Below are 27,937 nucleotides of genomic sequence, written 5' to 3' on the forward strand. Positions count from 1 at the left end.
TCCAGTCTCAGGTGTTGCACTACCAGTTGAAGGAAAATATGAGAAAGCTAGCTTCTTTTAAGCAGTCTTAGTTATAAATTGAGGCCCAGAGAGACCCAGGAGATACTACTCCACACACTACCTTGCCCTGACACAAGAATGGAACTCTTGGCAAAAATGGAATGCATGTCTGATCAAGACTGATCTATAGAGCTGGGTGTGGTGGTGCACACCTTTAATCCCAGCACTTGGGAGGCAGAGGTAGGAGGATCATCATGAATTTGAGGCTATCCTGAGATGACATAATGACTTCTAGGTCAGCCTGGGCTAGAGTGAGACCCTATCTTGAAAAACCAAAAGATGAATCTAAAACGCCCCCTGCTGTCCAGTCTAGCACACTACCTAAATAGGTGGCCAAGGTGGGCTGGCACTGGGGTCTGCTCTCCAAATATATAAACCAACTGCGTCTTCTTCCTGTCATTAGCTCTGTCCTGCTCTGCGCAGCTCCAATCTGCTTTCTGGCTCATCTCAGCTCTGCTTGTCTCTTCACTCAGGTCACAGGGACACCCTTGAGTCTGGCTGGGTGTGGGGAGGGCAGCATAACACTGTCTCTTGCTCTGGAAAACTTTTCTGCTTGCCTCTATAAAGTTCAGGGTAACTTCTCACTTTGATTACATGCATGATTTTTCTCTGGTCTGTGAATCAACCACAGGTATGTCCCTTACTCCCCAGATCGACCATGTAGGTGCTCTCATTAACTCCAAGCTTTCCTGCTACCTATGTAGTTTCCTTAAACTCAGGGTTTACCATGAGTGTAACTCTTTTCATTACTCCTCTGAATATCTTTTTTTTTTAAAGATTTATTTTTATTTATTTATTAGTGACAGAGAGAGGGAGAGAAAGTGGGTGAGAATGGGCAAGCCAGGGCCTCTAACCACTGCAAACGAACTCCAGATGCATGTGCCACCTTGTACATTGGCTTATGTGGGACCTGGAGAATCGAACCAGGGTCCTTGGGCTTTGCAGGCAAGCAACTTAACTGCTAAACCATCTCTCCATGCCTCCACTGAATTCCTTAAATCTTTGCTTTGACACTTGTCCTCCTGTTATCCCTTGAATCTCACCCTGTTGAGTTTGCCCTCTTAACTTCCCTCTGTAGAAAAGCACATGGCAAATGTCATGTGTATTCCTTCTAATTCTCTTTACACAAGCTCCTAAATCCTATCTTCCACATGCTTTCAGCTTTATTCTAGTCTTTCTTTTCTTTCTCTTTCTCTTACAGCCCAATCTCCCTTAAATAAACCCCACAATTTTGTGATTTCCGCCTAAATAAACATAATAATTCGGAACTTATCCTTCTTAAGTCCATCTTTATTAATTCTTTATTAAAGGTAGGGTAGAACCAAAACTTGGGGTTCATAAATTCTAGGGGATTCTGTTGAGCCCCCAAATCCTACATAATAGTTATGGTAAGTAGTCATCATCACTAGGAAAATAGAAATCAAAACCACAATGACATGTTTTATATCCATTAAGATGGCTACCATACCCCCCCCCCCCAAAAAGTGTTTTTAAGGATAATAAAAACTGGAATCTTTTCACATTGATTTTAGGAATACAAAACCATGAAGTGATTCTTTAAAATACTAAAAAAGGGCTGGAAAGATGGCTTATAAGTTAAGGGGCTTGCCTGCAAAGTCTAAGGACCCATGTTCAACTCTCCAGATCCCACATAAGCCAGGTGCACAAAGGTGAGGCCAGCACAAGGTTGCACCTGCCCTCTCAGCGGTGCAAATCTCTGGAGTTCGATAGCAGTGGCTAAGGCTCTACATGTCAATTCTTTCCCTCTCTCTCTCTCTCTCTCTAAAAATAAAATAAAAAATACTAAAATATTACCATATGATTCAGCAATTCCACTTACACATATACACCTGAAAAATTCAAAGCTCAGTCTTGATGCTTTTTCATACCTATGTTCAGAACAGTTTTATTCACAATAGCCATGAGGTAGGAGCAACCCTAGTGCCTGTGGACAGATGAAAAATAACACAATGAGCCTCTATATATGCAGCAGGGTAGTAGTTAGCTGTAAAAAAAAAAAAAAAAAAAAAAAAAAGGGTAAGAAACTCCTGACACGTGCTACAATACAGATAAACCTTGAAGACATAGGTTAAGTGAGATAAGCCAGTCACTATGAAAATTACTATGTAATCCTACTTATATGAGGCACCTGGAGTGATCAGGTTCACAGAGACATGAAGAACAGTGCTGCCAGTGGCTGGATTTGGGCAGTTGTTTAATGAGGACAGAGTTTCAGTTTTCTAAGGAGAAAAAAACTTGTATGAGGTGGTGATGGCTACACAGTGTGAATGTACTTAAGTTTACTGTACTGTATTTTTTAAAAATAGTTAAGATGAATTCTGAGTTATGCATATATGGCCATAAGCAAAAATAAAGGTTATCAAGGGACTGGTAGCAGCCTCTACCTGAGTAGGAAAGGGCAGGAATCACTCTGTGTTCTTCAAGTCCACAGGTTAGTCTTGAATGCAAAGGCCTCTCTGGGTCCCAGTTTACCAAGCTGTAAAAGTAGGTAACTTGACCTCTATTCTCTTTCTTCTTTCTGGCCCCCTCCCCAAGGTCTCATTCTAGCCCAGGCAAACCATGAACACAGTGATCATTCTCAGCCTCCCAAGGTCTAGGATTCAAAGGCATGTGCCACCCCACAGCTTGAGCTCAGTTTTCAATGTTTTAATTTCAAAAAGCTTTGTGTTCCTTTGCCTGCCCTTCCCCACCAGCTCATGTCTACTATTTTCAAATCTTTGCACTTCTTAACGTCTTCCACAGAAAGCTGACATGCTGAGTTACTCACACTTGTTTATAGTGCCTGTGTTTCTGATGAGGCTGTATTCATGCTTTGCTCTCCATGCCTTTTGATTCCTTCAGAAACTCATTATTCCACTTGACCTATGTATCAAGAGCCCTTCAACAGTATTTAATGTGTGACCTTTTTAAACACTTTATTAATTAAAAACTTTGTATGGGCATATTATGTGTTGGTACCATCATGTCCCTCCTCCTTGTCCCCATTCCACTGAGGGCCCTCTTCAGTGGGACTGCTGGTATTCACCATAGGGTTATGTGTAATGAATTGTGAGAGCAGCAGTCATTGTAGGGCCACAGTTAGGGTAAAGACAGAAATGTCCTTAAGTTTGCCGTTACGATCTCCACTTTATTACACACCAGAGAAGGATCTCTCCTCTCCTCATCTCTTGACTAAGAGTTCCCTAGACCTGTTTTTCCATAAACAAGCTGAGCCCCTCCTGGACGGAAGTTCCCCTTTCCTAGAATTTAAATCTAATCCTGACATTGTGCTTGGTTAAGTTCAACCCCCAGAACTTGGCATCATGACAGGCCTCTTTCTGAGCCAGCCCCTAGCCCAGAACAGCCTTACTCTGGCTCTTCTGAGCCTTAAGGTAAAACCCACTACCAAGAGACAAGCTCTCTCTTGGCTGGCTCCCAAACTTCCAGGTTCTGGTAAGCAAGAGAGAGACCCCTGTCTCACTTCCACATGGGTTTTCTACCTCCCCTCCTGCCCTCCACTTGGCAGGAATGCTCTGCACTTCTTTCTATTGACCTAATAAAGTCTCTCTAAATCTTACCTTCTAGTTTATGGATTTTAATTCTTTAAATTCATAAGACAAGAATCTGGAGTACCCTAAATTTGTTGGTGCATGGGCATATTGGTGTGTTGGCAAGGAACTCCAAGATTCCAGTTTCAACAGGGTCTTATTCTACCCTAGGCTAACATGGAACTCACTCTGTAGCACAGGCTGGCCTCAAACTCATAGTGATCTTCCTACCTTAAGGTCTTCTGAGACCTGAGTTTAAAGGTGTTAGCCACCTCCTCTGGAGCACTTGGCTTTCTGAGGTAGTTTGAATGTAAAGTGTCTTCCATACACTCATGTTTGTGATCAAGCCTCAAACTCCATGCCCAGTTGGTGGCAATTCAGGAGATGAAGGCTTGCTGGGGAGGTGTGTTGGAGTGGGTTTTGGGGTGTTGTAGCCAGCTCCCCCTTGCCAGAGTTAGTTCAGTCTTGCTGCTACTTCCCAGCTGCTGTAGCAAGATGTGATGCCCAGCCTTGGTTCTGCTGTGCATTTCTGCCATGATGAAACAAATATCTTCTTGAAACTATAAATCTGAAATAAACCCTTTCCTCCATAAGCTGCTTTTGGTCAGGTGTTTTGTACCAGCAATGAGAAGGGAAGTGTAACACTTTCCATGCACGTTTTTACCAATAAAGTGTTTTAAAATCACTAGTCTTTCTTGGACATTTACCTCATCATGTGGTTATAAGATCCATACATGCTTTCCTCTCGATGTTCCTGTTGTTACAGGCAGCTGTTCTGTAGCATGCTTCCATCACATTTTATATCTTCTGTATTCCAGAAAAGGACACTGACATCCCTCTCATGCCCATTTTCACACAGCCAACAAGGTGTGTGGTACATGTGTGTCTATGGAACTGCAGGACAGATGGGGACCACATGCAGCCTCCAAAACTGTGAGCCATCCTGGGCTCTCTCTGGCAGGTAACACATGGGCCGGCCTTGTCTATGTGCTCTACCAACACTGGGTAACACGAGTCTCATTCCTGACAGTCTACTGAGCACAAAGTAGTGAAACACTGTGTCTTTCCACTGAATGACTAGGAGTAAGCTTACATATCTTTTCCTAGTCTTTGCATTTTCTCCTCCATACACTATCCTTTGCCAATTTTTCCACAAAAGCTACAGGGAATGCCATTTTTCTATGTGTTATAAATGAACACAAATTGAGTACCCTTCAGTTGGGTGGTCAGAAGTCTAAGACAGTTCTCCCTGGGCTAGGTCTGTAGGACTGTGCTCCTTCTGAGGGCCACAAGGACAAGCAGTCCTTGTCTCCTGGCTCTTCCTCCACTTTCAAAACAGCAGATCAGCACGTCTGAGTCTGACTTTGGCCTTCTGCCCTCTTTCCACATTGAAGGACCTATGAAGTTAAGTGTGAACACAGGACCATCTCCCTAGCTACGATCAATAAATGTAAAGCTGTCTTCAACCTCATCTTGCCATGCACATGGACAGTCTCAGGCCAGCAGTTAGGATGTGGGCAAGTGTGGGCTGTATCCTGACCTACACAGAATGGAGGCTAATCTAAAGGTCCACGTATACTCCAGATCTTGATGCTATGTTTGTTTTAGGCTCCATCTACATTCCTTTTCTTCAATTTTTATCAACTCTACCATGGAATCCTCTTTTGAAATCTTTAACTGGTATACTTTTAATGATACCAAGTCTTTATCATTTTTGCTTTTTGAAGTTTTATTTATAAATTCTTTTTCTGCCCCCATATAAAAATAACTCAATGGTTTTTATTTTTCATCTTCAGGGCTGCGATTTGATGCAACAGCGCTGCTTTGCGATCTTGACTCTGCAGGATGGCTGACGCTCGGGGAGGTCAGGCCTTACAGTGAAACCCGCCTCCCATGCTGAAAAGCCTCGTCTCTTGCCTTTTGTAGCCTATCAACTCTGCTGTGACCGCTAATGGTATAACAGATTCTTAAATCTTCACCCGGAATTTTGACTTGTAATCACACTGTTTTTACAAAGTAGTATTTACATTATTAACACATTCAAAATGAACCCCTCCCCCTTCTTGTCTTTCTGAGTGTTTTATTAGAGCATCAAGTACTAGCCACCATGTTCTGTATATTCGTGACTGGGTTACCTTCTGGATGCTTCGTGGGTTACAAATGCCACGGTGGATTACATGATATTTTCTCAGTTATATCTTGCTTGGGTGTTACAAGTACACAAAAAGGCTATTCATCTGTGAATACTTATCTTCTGTTCTGAAACCTGATCTGTTATTCTATTTGTCTTGGTAGACTTTGATTCTCTTGGCTTTTCTAGAACAGATCACACCTTTGGAAAATAACACCAGTGTTATCTGTTCCCTCCAAATCCTTCTCTCATTCCTGTAGTGTTCTCTGGGCATGGGGAAGACCCCTAGAACCACGTAAAAGCCAAAGAAGTGTCAGCAGTCGCTGTGGCATTGGTGTTAGTTGTGGAGTGGACACCTCTCATGTTCTTGACCAGGTATACTTGCAGTGGGGCTTCGTGTGTGACTCCTCTCAAGCTTGGGAGGTCCTCCTGGTTTGTTATGGGCCCTTGCCATTACTAGTATTAAATTTCATCATATAGGATTTTGATTTTGGTACATTATTATTTTTTGAGTACTGAATTTTTGATGCGTATTTCAGGATGCCCCAGCTCTTGATACTTAATCTCTACAATCCTCTATTTCTCTCCTCTTAAAAATGGAGAAATTTGGGCTGGAGAGATGGCTTAGCAGTTAAGTGCTTGCCTGTGAAAGCTAAGGACCCTGGTTCGAGGCTCAATTCCCCAGGACCCACGTTAGCCAGATACACAAGGGGCGCATGCATCTGGAGTTTGTTTGCAGTGGCTGGAGGCCCTGGTGCCTCTCTCTCTCTCTCTCATCTGCCCCTTTCTGTGTCACTCTCAAATAAATAAAAATGAACAAAAAAAATTTTTTTTTTTTTTTAAAAAAATGGAGTAGCTAATGGACAGAGTAGCTGGAAGTGGTGGCGCACACCTTTAATCCCAGCACTCGGGAGACAGAAGTAGGAGGATCATAGTGAGTTCAAGGTCACCCTGAAATTACATAGTTAATTCACGTCAGGCTGAACCAGAATGAGACCCTACCTTGAAAAACAAAAACAAAAAAAAGGAGTAATGTCAACCAAACAGACTAGTATCTAATATTTACTTGGAGATCATAAGCAGATTTTCAGAGAGATGCTGAACACTAGCCCAACTACACCAGTGTGGAGGACAATGAATGAACATTATCTCCTCTTTTCTCCAATTTTCAACAGGAATAACCTTATCCCAGACTCACCTATCCTTTCCATCATCCTGGCTGGGTGATACAAAATGTGGGTCATATCTGGCTTGTGGTTTTGCACGCATGAGCAGGAGTACCATCTTGGTCTGGATTATAACCCTGGCTCCTCCTCTGCCACTTTACTGATCCCTGCTGAGCATCATCAGCTTCCTGCATCACTTCTGCATCTTTCACCACGACCTCTTAAGGAGCAGGGCAGTTTCCTAAACCACAGGCTTCACATCATCAGACCATTAACCCCCAGCACTGCCTGTGTCTTGTGCCCATCTGGTATCACTGCCACTGCCCAAGATACATATCAGCTGCCACATATGCCCTGCTCTAAGCACCAGTCTCTTGGAATGGTTATAACTACTATATGTGGGTCGGGAATTCTGAAAATGATTGGTATAAGAAAAGTTCATTTTACCATCACTGGGGGGATAGTTTTTTTGTTTTTTTTTTTAAGATGGCCTTGATATCCATGACCTCATAGTGCCTGACACTACCTACACAAGACCATCATAAGAGGAGGGAAAGACCACGACATCAAAATAAAAGAGAGACTTTTTGAGATGGGGAGGGGATATGATGAAGAATGGAATTTCAGAGGGGAAAGTGGAGGGGGAGGGAGGGTATTACTATGGGATATTTTTTATAATCATGGAAAATGTTTTTAAAAATTGAGAATAAAATAAGATTAAAAAAACTGAAAAAAATTGTTTTAAGTAGTTGAGGGATCTTGTGCTTCCAAATGAATTTCTGGATGATTTTTTCTATTTCCATGAATACCACCATTGGAATTTTGATGAGGATTGCAGTAAATGTATAGCTTGCTTTTAGTATGATTGACATTTTCACATCGATTCTTCCAATCCAAGAGTGAGGGATGTCGTTCCATTTTCTAGTGTCTTTTGTAACTTCTGTTTTGAGTGTTTTAAAGTTTTCATTGTAGAGATCCTTCAGTTCCTTGGTTAGGTTTATTCCAAGGTACTTTACTTACTTTTTGTTGCAACTGTGAATGCGAATGATTCTCTGATTTCATCTTCTGTGTGTTTGTTGTTAGCGTATACAATGGCTACTGATTTTTATGTGTTTATTTTGTTTATATACATGGCTATAAGTGTTTATCTGCTCTAACAGTTTGCTAGTAGAGCCTTTAGGGTCCTTTATGCATAGAATCATATAATCTGCAAAAAATGATAATTTGATCTCTTCCTCTCCAATTTGTATCCCTTTTATATGTGTCTCTTACCTTACTGCTATGGCTAAGATTCTAGTACTATATCAAATAAAAGTGGGGACAGTGGACACCTTGTCTTGTTCCTAATTTTAATGGCAATGCTTCAAGTTTTTCTCCATTTAGTATTATGTTGGCTGTAGGTTTGTCATAAATAGCCTTTATTATGTTGAGATATGTTCCTTCTATTTTTAGTTTCTGTAGGATTTTTATCATGAAGGGATGTTGGATTTTATCAAACGCTTTTATTGCATCTAATCAGGATTATGTGATTTTTTTTTTTCCTTTAGTCGATTTGTGTATGTTGAACCATCCCTGCAATGCTGGGTTCAAGCCTACTTGGTTGGGTAAATGATCTTTCTGATATATTCTTATATTCAGTTTGCCAATATTTTGTTGAGAATTTTTGCATCTATGTTCATGAGGGAGATTGGTCTGTAATTCTCTTTTTCTTTCTTTTTTTTTTTTTGTTCTATTTTTGTCTAGTTTTGGTATCAGGGTGGTGCTGGCTTTGTAGAGTTCTGGTAGGATTCCTTTCTTTTCTACTTTATGGAAAAGTTTGAGAAGCACTGGTGTTAGTTATTCCACGAAGTTCTGGTAAAATTCACCAGTGAATCCATCAGAGCCTGGACTTTTTTCAGTTGGGAGATTTTTATAACTGCTTGAATCTCCATACTTGTTATAGGTCTATTTAAGTGGTTAATATAATTTTGATTTAATTTTGGTAGGCCATATAAATCCTCTCAGATTTTCAAACTTAGTGGAGCATGTGTTCTTATAGTATGTCCCTATGATTATTTCAATTTCTCTGGTATCTGTTGTAATGGTGCCTTTTTCATCTCTAATTTTATTAATTTATGTCTCTTCTCTCCTTCTTTTGGTCAAATTTGACCAGGGTTTATCAATCTTGTTTATCTTTTCAAAGAACAAATTCTTTGGATATTTTTTTGTTTGTTTGTTTCTATTTCATTAATTTCTGCCCCAATCTTTATGATTTCTTCCCATCTACTGATTTTTGGCTTGCCTTGTTCTTCTTTTTCCAAGGCCTTATGGTGAGTATTAAGTTGTTTACTTGTGACCTTTCTAATTTCTTTTTTTTTTTTAATTTTTATTAACATTTTCCATGATTATACAATATATCCCATGGTAATTCCCTCCCTCCCCACCCCCACACTTTCCATTTGAAATTCCATTCTCCATCATATTACCTCCCCATTACAATCATTGTAATTACATATATACAATATCAACCTATTAAGTATCCTCCTCCCTTCCTTTCTCTACCCTTTATGTCTCCTTTTTAACTTACTGGCCTCTGCTACTAAGTATTTTCATTCTCATGCAGAAGCCCAGTCATCTGTAGACTAATTTCTTAATATAGCCACTTAAAGCTATAAATTTCCCTCCTAGGACTGCCTTCATTGTGTCCCAAAGGTTTTGGTATGTGTGTTCTCATTATCATTTGATTCTATGATTTTTTTGATGTCCTTCTTGATTTCTTCATTGACACAATCATCATTTAGTAGTACATTTTTCAGTTTCCATGATTTTGTGTATGCTCTATAGCTTTTCTTATTATTGATTTGTAGTTTAATCCCATTGTGATCAGATAGAGTGCAAGGAATTATTTCATTTTCCTGTATTTGTTAAATTTTGCTTTTGCCCTAATATATGGTCTATTTTAGAGAATATTCCATGTGCTGCTGAAAAGAATGTGTATTCTGCAGCATTTGAGTAAATGTTCTGTAGGTATCTGTTAGGTCCATTTCTTTTATGACCTCATTTAATCCAGATGCATCTGTTTATGTTTTGCTGGGATGACTTGTCAATTGATGAGAATGGGGTATTGAAGTCACCTACTACAACTGTGTCTGGAGTTATCTGTGACCTTAGTTCTAATAGCATTTGTTTGATGAAATTAGGAGCATCCATGTTAGGTGCACATATGTTTAGGATTGTAATGTCCTCCTATTTGATTTGTAATTTTTGGTGGGATTGTATTGTCTTGACTTTTTGTGTTTCTTGTATTATAATGTAGAGGTTATTACATCTTGAGTTAATTTGAAGCTTGGGTTTTCTGATTATCTGCAGTGTTCTGAGCCGTGTAAATCTGACTATATACCTTCAGGGTAGGAGTGCCAAGTATAGCTGTTATACTTCAAGAGAAAAACAGCAAAAAATATCCCTATGTGCTGCATTTGCCTGCTATTCAAGTACTGTAGTAGACTGAGTAAAGCAAATTACTGGCAAATTCTAAAATTCAACTGAGCAATATAGACATTCAATCAAAACCAGCACAGAGCATTTATACAAGCATGGGGATTAAACTAAACAGATAATCTAGTAAAGCCAAAGTCCCTAAGGGTGTGTGTTGCTCCACACTCTTAATTCTGTAAATTGGGAGGTTCAGAGTTCTAGTCTGAAACAAGTTTAAGTCAGCCTGGGTCCAGTCAGTCCCTGGCCCCAGTAGTGACTGAAGGAAAAAAAAAAAAAAAAGACAAAGGCCCTAAAAATCAGGAAACATCAAAGGCAACAAAAGTCAACATCAAAATACAGCTTATTTGAGATGGGTGAAGCCAACCAAGAATATATCATTCAAATGCAATGCATAACCTTTTCTGACTTGGAAAGAGAGATCAGCACTTCCAGTACAGGCCTATGTATCTGGCTTCGTGTAAGTAGGCCCTGTCACCTTTTGGGATGGCTTACAATCTTACCAATGCTGAGTGCCCACCTTGATCTCTCTTGGTGGTGAGCAGCAAGGGTGAATATGTTCTCTGCACGTATGGCCCTGATGATTGGGGGATAGGAGACTTTTCAGGGTGCCTGGAGTTGTACCTGAGCTGCTCAGCTGGGCCCGTTTGTGTTCTCCTTCAGCAGCTGCTCAGCTGGTCTCTGCTGTCTTCTCTTTCAGGCTTCTTGACTGTGAGGAGGCTGCTGTGAGTGGAAATGCCCTCACCTTGCTTCTGCTGCTGACGCTCTGTGCCGCTGGCCAGGTGGGCTTGCAGATCTCGGCCGCTGGCGCCTCAGCAGGATTCTGGCCAATTTCCTCCTTTCTGGAAGATCTTGGTCTCTCCTGCTTCTCAGCTATGGTTGATAATAACTTATACACCTTCACTTTTCAGTAGAAGAGTGGATTTTTCTGTCTTTCTGTTTATTTCCCTCCCTAGGCTGCTTTGGTATGGCTACTATGCCGCCATCTTACCTAGAAGTCCAATAAAAATATATTTTTTAAATCACTTTTTTCATATAAAGAACCATAAGACTTTTATTCTCTAGTTCCTAATCTGTGTAAGTTGGAAGTCTAGAATTTCTTAAAATTACAGATGTGAGTATTTAAAAAATGTATTTATTTATTAGAGAGAAAAGAGAATGGGTGCACCAAGGCCTCTAGCCACTGCAAACAAACTCCAGATACATGTGCCACCTTATGCAGATATCTGGCTTTATGTGGGTGCTGGGTAACTGAATGCATGTACTTGGGTTCTGGGGATTTGTAGGCAAACCCATAATCACTGATCCATCTCTCCAGCCCTGTGAGAATTTTTGAGCAGGAAGTCATTGGTTATTATTTAAATATGTTTTTTGATACGTTTTCTGCATCTGCATGTGTGTATGTGTGTGTAGGCTAAAGATTGACACTGTCTTCCCCAATTGCTCTATATTTTATTTAGTGAGGCAGGGCTCTCACTTGAATCCAGAGCTTACCAATCCAGCGACTATAGCTAGTTTAGACATGCAGTTCATAATAATTTAACTCTAAAATTTACTTCCTCTTATGTCACTAAGTTTTTACAACACTTTTATGTGAGCCACTCATCACTAATTTCAGTATGGTTGCTTCAACGTGAAGGCACACATTCAAGCTTTGTACACATGTTCCATGTTCAGAGTTTATATGCTGACAGCGCATGATCACTTGTGATGTCTGAGACAGTGACATCACTCATTTTGGTGGTCATTTTGAAGGGTACTAGAGCCTAGTGCCTCTCAGCCAATTTTCTCAAAATTCTTTTACTTGAGACTGGGGAGCTGGCTTAGTGGTTAAATGTACTTGCTGTGCAAACCTGACAACTGGAATTCAGATCCCCAGCACCCATGTAAAGCTGGAAACACAGTGGCACATGGGTCTGACCAATGTATGTACTTATGGTAAAGGGAGGTTAAGAGTCTGAAGAATCTCAAAGTTTGTGGGCTAGATAGTATGACCTTCACAGACTATCTCAAATAAGGGGGAAAGAGAAGACTGACACCTCTGTTCTCCACACATATGCTGTGGTACACACACACACGCACACTCATGCGTTCACTGAACTGGGTGGTGACAGTCCAAGCTGAGGTCTGCAGGATTGGAATCTGGCACCACAACGGCACCTTCTTCTTCAATGCTTCTGCACAGCCTCTGTTCTTCATCTCCCACAGCTGTGTTTCCTTCCTGGCTCCTGGTTCCCCAGGCAAGCTCCAAGAGAGGGGTGAAAACCTATGCAGGTAGCTGTCTTGGGTGTGCAGGCTGAGTCAGCTCACCTCACAGCTGCTGGAAGGAGGAACCTCTACTTCTCAAAGTGTATATACATCAAGATCTCAGGACCCTTGTGAAATGAAACAGGGTAGAACACAGGATCATAGCACTTGCTACATGTGTGTTCCTCAAGGGGGAGCCTAGCTTCACTGTCAGCATCTCTGGTGAACAAGCGAGCAAGCAGAAGGGATGTTAAGTTAACTCACCTTCCCCCATAGGCAGGCTCCACAGTTCAGGGCAGGTTCATAGATCAAACGCTGAGACGTGCTGGGGCTCAGAGCAGCATCATCAGAACATGGTGGGGGAGAGGGGGTCTGTGGAGGGCTGCCTTGTCTGGAGCCCACCTACCTGAAACATAAACACAAGGCATGTGAGCTCCCACCTCCATGGTTTGCCCTTAGGACTGGACCTTGACAGCTATGCTTTTTGCATTTAATAAAGAGTAAGTTATACAGAAGCATCCAAGTCTAAGACCTATGTGGGCAGGAGATGTGCACGAGCAGAGCTGACCCTTGTGATGTTGCATGGCCAAATCTTTTGAAAAACCTATATACATGATCTACTTACAATATTTAGCATATTGATATACATATAGGCACTATTTTAAAATATTTATAAAATTCCACACTAATTAAGCACACTGCTGATTTTCCATGTTCACAGACAGTGAAGTTGTCTCATTCACTCTCCAATTGCAATTTCACCTTTGGAGCTGCCTTCTGTACCATTTAGTGTTCTCCCATTATGCCTCTACTGCACCTTAGCCTATGTTCCTTTCTAAACTCAAGCTTAGTGTCAATCTTACTTGCTTTCCAGTCAAAAGTACTCATTTCATACTGTCATACTCCAAGGAAGTGCATAAAGAGTAGAACTAAGTGTCCTACAGAAATACAAATCTGAGACACTAGAAGACATATAGCTTTAAGCCTCCTCTCCACAAATACCATTTAATATTTTAAAAATATTTTTATTGCTTATTTGAGTGAAAGGTATTGAGATATAGTGAGAGTGAGCCAGGGCCTCTTGCCGCTTCAAGTGAACTCCAAACACAGACATTACTTTGTGCATATGGCTTTACGTGGGTACTAGGTAATCGAACGTGGGCCATCAGGCATTGCAAGCAAGTGCCTTTAATCACTGAGCCAACTCTCCAGCTTCCCTCACCCATTTAGTTTTTTAAAACTTTATTTTGATGACTAGTATGAAAATATTATGATAGAGATAAACCTGATGAGCCCTCCCGTCTATGGCACAACCCCATAAGAGATGCTCATCCTGCTAGTGCAGATACCACACGCCTTTAAGGTAGACAGGAAAAAGACACAACAATCCCTTAGGGTGAATGACTCTCTCAAGATGAGGGCCATTAGGCTAGGAAGGAAAAAAAAGCTAAAGCAGGCCTTTCTAGCTGGAAAAATCAGTCCCAAGAGCAAAGCAGAACTCAGCACAGCATTCCAGGTACAATACAACTATGAACAGCTGTAGAAGAATGAGGGGGTGTAGGAGAAGAGACAAGACACGACCAGGGAAGAACTAAGCATCTGAAGAATGCAAACAGACCCTCAGAGCAGACCAAAACAAAAAGCTGTAAAATGAAAACAGATTCTAAGGGCTGGGGAGATTGCTAGTGGTTAAAGGTGTTTGCTTGCAAAGCCTGCTGGCCTGGGCTTGATTTGGTTTGAGTCACAAAGTGACACATGTGTCTAGGAGTTTGCTTGCAGTGGCATGAGGCCCTAGCACACCCATACACTCTCCCTCTCAAGTAAACATCTATGAGGCTAGACTCTAATAAAATAAATTAATGGGAAGGGTAAAGTAAGCCTGGGAATGAGGACTGTGTCAAGGGGCAAAGGAAAACTATGAAGTGTACAAAGGAAGCAGAGCCAACATTTAAAATTATCCCCCTAGGAATGTTTCCACAGGGAAAGATCAAGTTGCAAAAATGCTCGGTACACCTGAACTAACTAACCCAGGATGGTGGCAGTGAGACGCAGAGAAAAGTCCCTGGGACAATAACTTCCCAACTCCCAGCAGAAAGAAACTGTGACCACAGTTCATTCTGTTAGCTGAGAGACCGTCAAAACAAGAGCTTTAAATATCCAAGCAGCTAAGCAAGGCCGTATTTGCACATACTTCGTGAAAGGTCCCCAGCATAAGCTCAAGCCAAGAGACAGTGGAAGACTTGGCACAGAAAGACATAGCAAGTTTATTGATCAAACACAAACAAAAATGACAAGGATGGGACAGGAGTATGAGAGTGATTTTTGGTGGGTTTCTCTGCTGAAGAAGACAATGCAATAAACAAATAGGAGGTAGATGAATCATGAGGTAATGTAAAGTCAGGTGTGGTGGCACTCACCTTTAATCCCAGCACTCGGGAGGCAGAGGTAGGAGGATCCTCATGAGTTCGAGGCCGCCCTGAGACTACATAGTGAATTCCAGGTCAGCCTGCACTAGAGCAAGACCCTACCTCAAAAAAACAAAACAACAACAACAAAAAAGGTAAAATAGAGCGAGTTCATTGTGGCATAGGAGATGGATGATAGGAGCCAAGAACATCATTTAAAGCTTAACAAATAAAAAGGTCAAAGGAAGAATAATAGGGACAAAGGCACTATTAGAGACATTATGGTAGGCTTGCCAAGTCTGTGGGCTCAGAGGCTACAGGTTCACCAGTCATATTGCTCAGGAGAAAAACTGTACCTGTTCTGAACACAGACATACGTTTTCTTGTCATTCTCTAAACAGTCTTATACAACTATTTAAATGGCATTTATATTGTGTCAGACATGATAAGTAACTCAAAGATGATTTAAAGTATGCATGAAAATAGGTTGTAGTTATATGCTGATATGATACCCATTTTGTACATCAGATAGCTTTTATTCCTACAGTCCAGACTCTTCTACATCATCTAGCCACTCAACTGAGGACCAGAACTGGACCTCTCATCTGAACACATTGCCAGAAGCCAGTGAAAAGGAGTCTAAATTCAGCATGCCCAAGTGGTCACTGTGATTCTTCTGAGCTCTAAGGTCCAAGTGGATTTCATAAGAAAGGCATAAAATTGCTAGGGACATAAAAAAGAAAACTGCTAGCTGGGTGTGGTGGCATACGCCTTTAATCTCAGCACGCAGGAGGCAGAGTAGGAGGGTCGCCCTGAGTTCAAGGCCACCCTGAGACTACATAGTGAATTCCAGGTCAGCCTGGAGTGAGACCCTACCTTGAAAAACCAAAAGAAACAAGAATGCTGCATATTGACAAATGAAGATATGACTTACTACATAAAGTCAGTACCCTTAATCAAGGCTCACAAGTCAGTGGAAGTGGGGGGCCTATCTGGCCTGGGCTCTGTGTCTCCACTTGCTGGATGGACCCCTATCTGCCCCTCTGTCTACCACAAGCTGCACCACAGGGCCTGCACAAGGCTAGTGTGTGAGGGCCCCCATGGGCTTGCCCACATGAGCCCTTGGCAGCTATTATTTTTTTAAAGCTCAATTTGGCCACATTAGTTCCTCCTCATGCTTCCAGATGCACTCAATGGCTTGACCCTGAAGAGAATTCTAGAACCAAATTGCTTCAGGACATGATGTGGCTACAAAGCACAAAAAGGGAATTCCCCAAAGCTGGCTTCACTTCTAAAGAGCTTTTAAAGCTTGTGTAAACAAAGTATTCATGGTGAGAAATTGTGATATTCTTTAGACAGTTCTCCCACTCCTATGTCACTTAGAGGAAGCCTTTCAATGACTTACCCCACTGTGTGTGTGTGTGTGTGTGTGTGTGTGTGTAGATATGGATGTGTGTATGTATGTAGGTATGAATGATTCAGGCTGGAGAGATGGCATTTGCTTGCATACCCTGGTGACCTAGTTATGATTTGCCAGTACACATGTAAAACCAGATGCACAAAGTAGGGCATGCATCTGAGTTACTTTATAATTACAGGAAGCTCTAGTGTGCCCTCTGTCTCTTATCTGCCTTTTTCTTTCTCAATAAATAAAAATATTTTTAATTACATATAAGATTATCCCATTTATGTGCCTAAAATTAATCTCCTAAACAAGCATAACTAGACAGTTCAACTTACTAGTCAATTTTTGTACACTTAAAATAGAACAAGAAACCAGTATTTCTAACTTCTTCCCTGTATAAACCTATGAACCTGCAGAGGGGCTTGGTACTTGGGCCTCCTGGAGTCAAGTAACTACACAGGTGTGGGTCCAAGAGCACTTCAGGAAAGCTGAGATGGCAGAGGGTGGCCATCTTTCTTCCTCAACAGGAAAGTGTAGCTCAAACTTCATCACAGCTCTTCTAGCTACAGTGGGGTTTGGAGGGCCACAAACAGCCAGGCACTGTGACATGGAATTTGCAACTCAATGGGATGGGACTAAATAGCCATGGGGAACACACATCCCTGGTGCTAGTGATAGAGAAGAGGAGCAAGGAGAATAGGAGATAGGAGCAAATAGATGAGAGCCGTGCAGCAGATAACTTTAAAGCAGGCAGGTAAGACCTAAAGTGGTCACCAACTAGTACAAGCTAGCGAAACCACAAGATTGCACCAGAGAAAAGTCTTAAAGCACCTGAAACTCATCATCAGGGGAGGCAAGCTTTCACAGTTTAAGTGAGCCTCTAGGGCAGGTGGGCCAGCAGAGCCACCAGTATATACTCCATTTGCCAAACCAAGCCAGCAAGGCTTCTTATGGAACCTGACTCTTCCTGCACAGGGCCTATTGGTGAGCAAGGCACACACAACTTCATGTGGTCTGGCTACTTTCCACACTGCCAAACGATGGGGGAAGCAATGAAGATGAACTAGTGTGAAGAGGCATCACAGGGTGAGGGCAAGGATGGCAAGGTCACTGCTGGGTAGTCAATGAGGTCAGCAGCTCACACTCTCTTGAGGACCTGGGTCCCTGGGGAAGCTGAGCAAGGGCATGAGCCTTCTCTTCAGAAGCCCAGAAGTGTCCCAAATCTGAGTGTAAAGTCTAGCAACCCCATCCCATCACCTCTCAGCCTCAGTCCAGCTAGAGCCATGCTGGAGAACCAGGAGGTAAACCAGCATAGGGAGACTCACTCCAGGACTCTGGAAACCACAGCACATTTGGAGCTAAGAACACTGCCACACACTGACAAAGATCTTCTCATCCCAGCCCTCAGAAGAGCTCTTACATTATAGGGAATGTGGGAAGCAGAAGGCTTAATCCACCATCCATATATATATATATATATATATATAGAGAGAGAGAGAGAGAGAGAGAGAGAGAGAGAGACAGAGAGACAGAGAGAGAGTGCGCTCGTGAGCACGCCATTCCTGAGGTCCTGAGAAAAAATGAAGGAACATTTGCTTTGGCTCATAGTATTTGAGCTTTTAGCCAGAAGTTGACTGGATTCATTGCTTTAGGCCTGAACTAAAGCAGAAATTCAAGGCAGAGAGGACAAGATGGAGCAAAGCTCCTCAACTCATGGTAGCTGCAAAGCAGAATGAATAACAAACAGGAAAGAGCCAGAGGCAGGGAGTTCTTTAAAGACACACTACCAATGACCTTTTCCTCTAGCCAACCCAATAACACCATCAAATTATGAACCCATTTGTGAATTCATCCCTGATTAGGTCACAGCTCTCATGATCCCATCACCTTTCCACGACTGATTCAGCAGCTGGGGACTACCTTCAACACACAAGCCTCTTGTAGGATACTTCATATCTAAATCATGACATATGAGGTCCACCTGCTCCCCCATTCTGTATAGCAGGCTTGTTTCTCGACCCTACAGAGCAGCATCATGCACCACTCTGCCCCCACACCCTCACATAGACTGGTCCTAAGTCACACTCCTATTTCTCTTAGCCAGAAATATATGAAAATGAACAGTCACAGAGGGGACCAGATACATGAAGGACCATACTAGCCTCATCTCCCTTTTTTCCATCCCACCTGAAGCCTGTGAAAATTCCTAATGCTCTGCTGGCTCATGAGGGCACCTGAAAAGTCATCTTCAATACACGAACAGTGGTCCTGGAGGAACGTCGTCACACTCTTGACCTGATTGTGGTCCCACTGCTACCTATCTTTACTCTCCAAAATGCAGGGCCCCCACCCCATTCTTGCTCTCTGTCTTGTGGGGGTCCCCACCGTATACTGTCTTCACTCTGTGTATGGGATTCCTCTCTCTCTGTGTCCTCATTCTATTTGCATGTATGGTCCTCTTCACTGTCCTGGCTCTATGTGAGGGGTCACTCCTCACTGTCCTTGCTTTGTTAGCATGTGAGGTGGGGTCTCCATCCCTTCTGTTCTAGTTCTGCCTGCATGTGAAGCCCTTTGTCCTGTTTTTCTGATCTTTAAGAAGGATTCAATAGGAGTGAATGGTCTCAAAATGAAAACAGAAAGTGACAAGGCAGATGTGAGCAGTTGACAAATGGTATCAGGAGTCATGAAACAACTTCCCAGTGTGAGTAAGAGAACAGAGCTTGGGTCTATCTGTTTTTCAAGGTTCTGCATATGGAAGGTAACTTCTCCAAACTCAAGATTTTAGAAACAAATAAAAACCAAAATTGGTAGCAAACTGATAGAATAGCAAGTGTCAGAAACCCTGGCAGGACCGCTTCCCTGGAGACCCCCCGAGCCGAGGTCATCACTCTGCTCCCGTACTATCAGTGTTCCACAGCTGAGAGCAAAGCCCCACAGAGTCACAGACCCTGAAGAGTGGCGCGTCAAGCTATGCTAGAGCCAAATGAAGGAGGGAGCTGGGGGCAAGCACTGAGGCACAAAGCACAAACGTCTTTCTGAAGAAAGGATTCTGCCTCTAAACATGGGAAAGCCAAGCCAGCCAGAGCAGAATGTCAGACACGTTAGCTCTGGCCAAAGCTGCTGGACAGAGGACAAGTGAGGCCTCCCAAGACACAGGATGCACAGGTGGAACAGAACCCCGAGCTGGTCCTCTCCAAGGAGGGCTGACTACTATAGCCCAGGAAGAACCATAATACTTGGCAAATTCAGAAAAGCACACTTGTAATCTGGGTGCTTGACCTCACCACGAAACCCAAACCATGACGGTGTCAGCCAGTAGGTGGCAGAAGAGCACCATGGCCAGAATCCTAACTCTCTCACACCTAGTCTGTCCTCTTTCAAATAGAAGTGTGCTCCTCTGGGCTCTGCTTCCCTAAGTCAAGTCTCAATGGAGCTCAGACACGTCAGCTATTTTACCGATGATTCCTGGCTGCTTTTCAGGTCCCAGGGCATAAGTGAGAAAAGCTACAAAGATTGTGTGGCTGAAACTATTTCCTTCCAGGTTAGTCCAGAAAGCATCTAATACATCACCACACGGTGTCAGTGTTTATGCAGTCTTGGCCCAGCGTCCACTGCCTGCTACAACCTGCCACAACCAGCAGTGCTCCTCTAGAGGTTTCCTCTTGGAGCCCTGAGCCGTGTGTGGCATTGTTGATCAGCTTAGCGCAGCCATCCTCCTCTGTCTAGTTGCAGAAAGGACTGGGCTCCCAAATACCAAAGAGAAAACAGAATTGTAGGACAGCAAAGGCAAGGTGGCAAAGTGGAAAACTCACAGGCAACTTTGTCCCAGACACCAGGATATGCTAGCTTAAAAGCTCTGTGGACATGGCAACTGCACAAGGGTGGCCCTGAGATTGAGTCACACATCACACTAATAAACCAACAAACCTGAGTGCTGGCAAGACACTGGCATAAGCCTCTTCAAGGAGAACCAGGGCTCCTTTTCAGACTCTAGGCCCAGGCTGCCCATGACTTAAAGGGATGTTAGGTCTTGTGAGGGAAGACCTTCCAGGAACCCCACAAAACATAACAAGCCCTCTCCCAACCCTTCAAAGACCTGAAACAATGGGCTAGCGTAACGGGGGAGAGGGTGGTGAAAATCTAGCCTGCAGAGACTGCTAGCACTGGGCCTGAGCATCTATTCACTTGTCCTGCCAAGCACCACCATGAATCCCAAAATAACAAGTGGAACCATGGCCCCATTCTGCCTCTCAGGGGTCAATATGCTTTCAGGCACCAGATGGTTACTGATTACTAAACTGCGATGGAGACTCTTGGCAGCTTCCTGATCATCACTTCAGTTCTCCGGTCTTGGGATAGGACATTACAGAAGAAAAGATCAGGTTCACTCTCCAAAGGCTACCCCCATCCCAGCAGAACCTCATCTGCAAGGAAATGAGGGGGTCAAGATTATCGTTAAGGCCTTCATGGTCACAGGAAAGTGTGACCCCTTGACACCCTACTGAATTTCCAATATAAACAGGTAAGCTGTGCAATACAATAATATGCCCCCATGGCAAAAGGTAGTCCCAATGGCAGTACCAGGTCAGTTGTCTCCTTTTTAGCCCCATCAGTAAGGAGAGATAATTGTAAGACACAATTCCCACCTTCTGTAAGAGCCGAGGCAGCCTTCTTGCTCAGTCACAAGATAGTTTTGTAAAACTATGACTGCTTTTCTTGTTCTATTAGACTTTAATTTTTTATAGCAGTTTTAGGTATACAGGAAACTAATTTCTCATATATCCCCTTCCTCACCACATCTGTCTCCATTATCAACAGTCTCTACCAAAAGTATATTTGTTATAACTTTTGAGCCCAAAGTGACATATCACTATCCCCAAAAGTGTATGGTGAACATCAGGGCTCACCTTTGATGTGTCCCTACTGATAATAGTCTCTCATAGGGCAATTTCACTGCCCTAAAAACCCTCTATATTAATCTGCCTGCTCATCCTTCCCAACCCTCAACCCTTGGCATCCACTGATTTCTGCTCTATCTCTATAGCTTCTCCAAGAATGCTGTGGAGTTAGAAACATACAATGTGTAGTCTTGTAGTCAGTATCTTTTACTCAATAGTCTGCAACACCTTTCTACAATTCATATTTGAGTCAGAGTCTTGTATTAATCACAGAGCTTGTCCTTTTCTTGGGTGCTCTGGCAAATTCTCATGTCTCTGTTTCCTTATGGGACTGGAGTTACAGATGTGTGTGGCTATGCCTAGCTGTTTATGTGGGTTCAAGGGACAGACTCAAGCAGTCTGTCAGCCCTCTTTAGGCCCTCAGGCTTGTACAAAAAGTGCTCTTAACTGTTGAGCTATCTCTCCATATCAGTTTCTTGATGTTCAATTTTAGGAATTTTTCCGTATTTAAAAAGATTTATTTACTTATCAGAAAGAAAACAGAAAGAGGGAGGGATGAAGGAAGTGAGACGGGGAGGCAGGGAGGGAGGGGGGCAATATGAATGGGTATGACAGAGCCTCTAGCCACTGCAAACCAACTCCAGACACATGTGCCACTTTGTGCATCTTTATGTGGGTACTTGGGAATCAAAGCCAGGCAAACAAGTGCCTTAATTGGTGAGCCAAATCTCCAACCCACATATTTTTTGAATAATAATTTTAACAGATATATCTTTTATATTTGTCTTTCTCAGTCTGGGGCTTGTCTTTTTACTTTCATAATAGGTCGTCTATAAAGCAAAAACTTCTAATTTTTAACAAACTTCACATGATTTTCCCCTACATTATCTTCTAGAAGTTTTATACTTCATATTTTATTTATTTTGAGAATATTAATATTTATTTATGAGAGAGAACTCAAGCATAGGCATGCTAGTGCCTCATCACTGCAAATGAACTCCAGACACAGCTGTAGAATATCCTTTTGCTGCCTTTCATCTTCTCCAGGACTGTCTGTCCTACTCTGGATCCACCCTCTCTCCAGATGAACATTAGAATCACCCTGTCAATATGCAGAAAATAACTTTCAAGGGCTTTTACTTGGACTGTGTTGAGTATGTACATCAAATTATAAGGAAGTGACATCTTTAAAATAGTCTTATACATGAACATGAAACATCTATTTATATCTATTTAGTTCTCCTTTGATTTTGTTCATGAGATTTTAAAGTAGTTTTCCTTATGTAAATCATAGTGTCATTTAGGTTTATGTCTAAATATTTCATTTGGGAACATACTAATGTAAGTGATATTGTGTTTTAGTTTAAAGTTCTATTTGTTTATTGCTGGTATATGAAAAATTGATTAATGTTTGTATGTTAACTTTGAATTCTGCAAACTTGCTAAAATGATTTTCTAGTTTCATGAATTTAGGCAGATTTTTGGTCAACTTGTTATAATTTTCAATCTTAAATATTCCCCTAAGGCCCACATGCAAAAGGCTGGGTTGCAGTCTCGTGGTTCTAATGGGAGATGGTGGAATTCTTTAGGAAGTAATAAACCCCAGAAAAAGTTAGGTCTCTAGAGGTGTGCTCTGAAAGGGGTCACTGGGACCTTAGGGTCTGCCTCTCCCTTCCTTCCCTCTTTTCTTCCCCTCTATGTCTGACTGCAGCCTAATTAAATGCTCACATAAGTAGTTTTCAACTTCCTTTACCTGAGTTCATATTTTCCATTTCCTTTATTCTTGTTCTAATTTAAAATTTTTCTTTCTTCAGCTTACTTTGGATTTATTTTCCCCTTCTTTTTCTAGCTTTCTAAAGTATAGTCTTAGATTATTTTTATTTTTTTATTTATTTGCAAGGAGGAAGGAAGGAAGGGAGAGAGGGAGGGAGAGAGAGAGAAAGAGAGAAACAAAGAAAGATAGAAAGAGAATCGTGCACCAAGGCCTCCGATCACTGCAAATGAACTCCAGAAACATGTGCTCACCTTGTGCATCTGGCTTATGTGGGTACTGGAGAACTAAACCTGGGTCCTTAGGCTTTGCAGGCAAGCACCTTAACCACTAAGTTATCTTTCCAGCCAAATTACTGACTTTAAATCTTTTTTTTCTAGTGTATGCAATTACTATGAATTTTCTTCTAAGCATTGTTTTTGACGCATATCACAAGTTAGTAAGTTGCGTTTTTATTTTCATTTACTTCAAAACATTTTAAAATTTTGCTTGACATTTCTTCTTTGACCCCTGTGTTATTTAGATGTTATTTTACCTATAGGTGTTTAGGGATTTCTATCTTTCTGTTATTAATTTGTATAATGACCCGAGAGCAAATACTGTATGATTTCTAGTCCTTTAAATCTAAGGTGATTTTTATGGCCCTGAATGTGCTATGTCTTGGTGAGTGTGTGAGCTGGACACCGATTTGTGTTTTGCTGTTGCTGGATGGAGTCATCCAGAGCTGCCCATTGTTTCCAGTTGGCTGATGCTGTTGAGTTCCACTCTGCCCTTTCTGATGTCCTGCCTGCCGGGCTGTGCCTTCCTGATGGAGAGGTGCCAATGTCCTGGCTGTAATAGTGGACGCAGCAACTCCTCTGTGTGGGTCTATCAGTTTTGCCTTATGTGACTGGACACAATGTTTTTAGGTTCATACACATTAAGGCTTCTTGGAGAATTAATCCCTTATCATTCTGTAATGTTCCTTGGTTATTCCTAATTTTTTCCCTTACTCTCAAGTCTAATCTGCCTGAAATTAAAACAGCTACTCTAGTTTACTTTTGATTAGTGTTAGCTTGGTGTATCTTTCTCTACACATTTACTTTAATCTGTATGAGTCTTTGTATTTATGATAACTTTCTTATAGAGCTCAACTTTGTTTTTTAAATCTACTTGGACAATCTTTGCCTTTTCATTAGTACATTTATGCCACTAACATTCAAAGTCAATAGTTTAAATATTGATAGAGTTGGGTTAATATGTCCCATATTTTTTTACTGTTGTCCTTTAGTCTTAACTTTGTCTTTCACTGTTTTCTGTCATTTGTGGGTTTTTTTCTAAAAATTATTTATTTATTTATTTGAGAGCGGCAGACACAGAGAGAAAGACAGATAGAGAGAGAGAGAATGGGCATGCCAGGGCTTCCAGCCTCTGCAAACGAACTCCAGACGCGTGCACCCCCTTGTGCATCTGGCTAACGTGGGACCTGGGGAACCGAGCCTTGAACCGGGGTCCTTAGGCTTCACAGGCAAGCGCTTAACCGCTAAGCCATCTCTCCAGCCCTCATTTGTGGTTTTAACTGAGGATTCTGATCCCATTCTTCATTTTTTTAGCATACCAATATTTCTTGTTTTTTAGTGGTTGCCTAGAGTTTTGAAATACACCTTTATAAACAATCCCTGTATATGTTCCAGCATTGTACTGATTCACAGATGAAGGTTCAACATAATAACACAATGATTCCAGTTTCTCCCTCCTGTCCCTTATCACCATTCATTTTACTACTTCATCAGCTACATGAGCATTCATTCATACATGAAAGCACTATGACTGTTGTTTTGAACAAGCTTCTATTATATCAATTAAAAGAAAACGTTAGTTTCATTTTATCTTCACTTATTCCTTTTTAATTTTCTTTCTTCACATAGAAATGCTTTTCTGATCTTTATCACTTTCCTTTTCTCTAAAGAATGTATAGCATCTCTAACAAAGCAGATCTACTAGAACAAATTCTCTCAAGTTTGATTTGAGAATTTTATTTCAGTAATTTATATCTCTCAACACCCTAAGTATCATACTCTGTTTTCTCCTTGCTTGCAACGTTTTTGAAAAATCAGATGTAAATCTAATTTCTGTGTCTCTATAGGTAAGGTGTATCTTTCTTTTTTCTTTTGATTTTGTTTTTATGAGGTAGGATATCACAACTAGCCCAGGCTGACCTGGAATTTACTATGTAGTCTCAGAGTGGCCTCGAACTCATGGCAATCCTCCCTTCCAAGTGCTGAGATTAAAGGTGAGCTACCACACCCGGCAAGTGTACCTTTCTTTGTTTGCTGGTGGTTTGAATAAGGTACCAGGTATAGTTTTCTGTTTTCATTTCTTTTGTCAATTATTCCATTTGCGGTCCCTGGATCTGTGTTCTGGATCTGTGGTTGGGGTTGGACATGAATTTTGGGGAAAATCTCAGGCAATATTGTTCCAAACTTTTCTATTCCTGTATTCCCTCCTCCTGATAATACTGTATGCATGACACCTTTTGTGGTTGACCTACGTTTTCTGGATAGTTCCTGGTTTTCTTTCTTCTTTCCAGCCTTTAAAAAAATTGTGCATATGTGTGTACACATTCATACATGTGTGGGTGCATGAGGATGCATATGTGCATGTGGAGACCAGGACAACCTTGGGTGCTGTTACTCAGGAATGTCATCCACCTTTGTACAGAGTCTGTCACTGGCCTGGAGCTCACCAGCTAGGTTATACTGACTGGTGAGTGAGCCCCAGGGTTCCTCCTAGGCGTCTCTGCCTCCCGAAGCTCTAGGGTACAGCACACATGCTACCACAACCAGCATTTTAGGGGAGCTGAAGTCCCCATGTCTGCAAGGCAAGCACTTTATCAACTGAGCTCTCTCTCCACTTTTTTTATTCTTTCTAGTTTTGGGGGTTCCTACTGATATAGAATATATATTTAAGCCTGGAGATTCCTTATTCAGTCTTACACTGTTTGCTAAGCCCATCAAAGTATTATTTATTTTAGCCCTTTTTCTTTTCTTTCTTTCTTTCTTTTTTTTTTTTTTTAAGGTAAGGTTTCACTCTAGCCCAGGCTGACCTGGAATTCACTCTGTAGTCTCAGGGTAGTCTTGAACTCATGGTGATCCTCCTACCTATGGAGAGATACTCAGAATCAGGCATGGGATCTGTGAGTACCTTGAGTAAGGCAAAGGCCTCAGGACAACAATTTTCATGCCATAAGGTTTTTCTTTTCAATTCAACTACGCTATGAAGATTGAAAAGTTTTCTCTGTAGAAAATTAAGTTACAAAAACCTCATGAGTTTCAAGGTAAATATTTGAGCGTTTATTAAAAGTGAGGTGACCCTACCCACCCTCAGTACAAGACACTGCCAAGTCTTTGCTCTCTGGGGTGAGGACTCCCCTGGGCAGCCTTTCCTGCTGCCTCCGGCACCTTCCCTTGCTACACTCGTACTGCCGTCCCTGCTGAGCCCCACATGGGGTCTGGGTCCTGCTGTCCATCCTGCTCATACATCCCTTGTGGCTTCTGTTCCCATGAAGCCAGAGGGACACGACAAATTTTCAATCTAGAGCTGGGGTGCTGGCTCAGTGGATAAAGCACTCGCTCAGTTCTCAAGCCTGAGTATCCAAGTTTAACCCTCCCCAGGCCCCATGTCAGCTGGAAGCCATGGTGAGCTTCTGTAATCCCAGCACACTCACAGTGAAACTGGAGATGGAGACGGGAATTTCCCAGAAACTTCATGGCTACTGCAACAAAGAACAGTAGCAGAACAAGACCACAATAGCAGAGAAAGATCTAGAAAAAGAAACCCTGCCTCAAATGAAGTGGAAAGGCAAGGACTTACCTGAAAGTTGACAGGAATCACATCTGATTCTTGGCCTGCTTACAAACAAGGGAAGTCCCCATTCCCTATACAACACATAGAAAATGCAGTGGATAGCCCCAGACCACCTCATCTGTCTCCTCACCACTGCCAGACACCACTGCCACCCACCGTCAAGAGGACACGTTGCAAAAGCTTTCTGAAGACCCTTCTTCATCCCCCTGCTCAAGAGGCTAGGAATCTCAAGGAACAATGCAGGTACTCCATGAATATGATTGCCCATGAAAATAAACCAAGAAGAGGCAAGAGAAGGGAGTGTAAAACATTAAATTTGAGTGTGGAAAACCAGGCTTGACATGGAAGATGGCATGCTTTGACTCCGAGAACAGCCAAGAAGTCTTGTGATGACACCACAGTGACTCAGCATTCTACAATGTACCCTGGATTTCCAGTTAAAATGGTGAAATAGGAGCCTCACCAAAGAAACCTGAGGGAGGGGGCAAGATAACACATAATGTACTCGCTGGTGTACCAGACAGTGAAGGTGTGCAATGAATTAACTGAGGTGAGGCCCTAGCAAGGAAGCAGGAGGGAGGTGGAGCTTCCAGCAATCACAGTCAGTGGGGATCTGGCCAGCCAGAGACCTCTGGGTAAAGTTCTACTCTTTTTTTTTTTCAAGGTAGGGTCTCACTCTAGCTCAGACTGACCTGGAATTCACTATGGAGTCTCATGGTGGCCTCGAACTCACGGCCATCCTCCTACCTCTGCCTCCCGAGGGCTGGGATTAAAGGCGTGCGCCACCACACCTGGCTCAAAAGCTTCTACTCTGAGGACCCGGCCTGAGCTAGCAAGAGCCAAACTACAGGCAAAATGGTTCTCCTACTCACACTGGCCTTCCAAATGTATATATGTGAAGGAGAAGACAACAGAATCCAGAGTGCAGCTCCAGAACACCTTCAGACAGCTTTCCACACCCTCCTCTCCCCACATGCCAACACCAGGAA

General features: G+C 42.2%; 1 protein-coding gene across 12 annotated transcripts in view; it reads right to left on the bottom strand.

Moving 5' to 3' along the window:
• Positions 1-27,937, bottom strand: part of Pcbp3 (poly(rC) binding protein 3) — a 210,563-nt gene that overhangs the window by 64,595 nt on the left and 118,031 nt on the right. For 9 of the 12 annotated variants that reach the window (XM_045149700.1, XM_045149699.1, XM_045149703.1 and 6 more), the window contains 2 exons: positions 12,888-13,029; positions 1,950-2,005 (listed from right to left, as the gene is read on the bottom strand). In XM_045149700.1, coding sequence (XP_045005635.1) covers positions 1,950-1,983 — 34 coding nt within the window. In that variant the 5' untranslated portion in view covers positions 1,984-2,005; positions 12,888-13,029. Of the gene's footprint in view, positions 1-1,949; positions 2,006-10,896; positions 10,947-11,000; positions 11,261-12,887; positions 13,030-27,937 lie in introns of those variants that run through there. The other 3 variants (XM_045149696.1, XM_045149697.1, XM_045149698.1) reach the window with 3 other exon arrangements.

Source organism: Jaculus jaculus, chromosome 5 (assembly GCF_020740685.1).
Source record: "Jaculus jaculus isolate mJacJac1 chromosome 5, mJacJac1.mat.Y.cur, whole genome shotgun sequence".
Classification (NCBI taxonomy): domain Eukaryota; kingdom Metazoa; phylum Chordata; class Mammalia; order Rodentia; family Dipodidae; genus Jaculus; species Jaculus jaculus.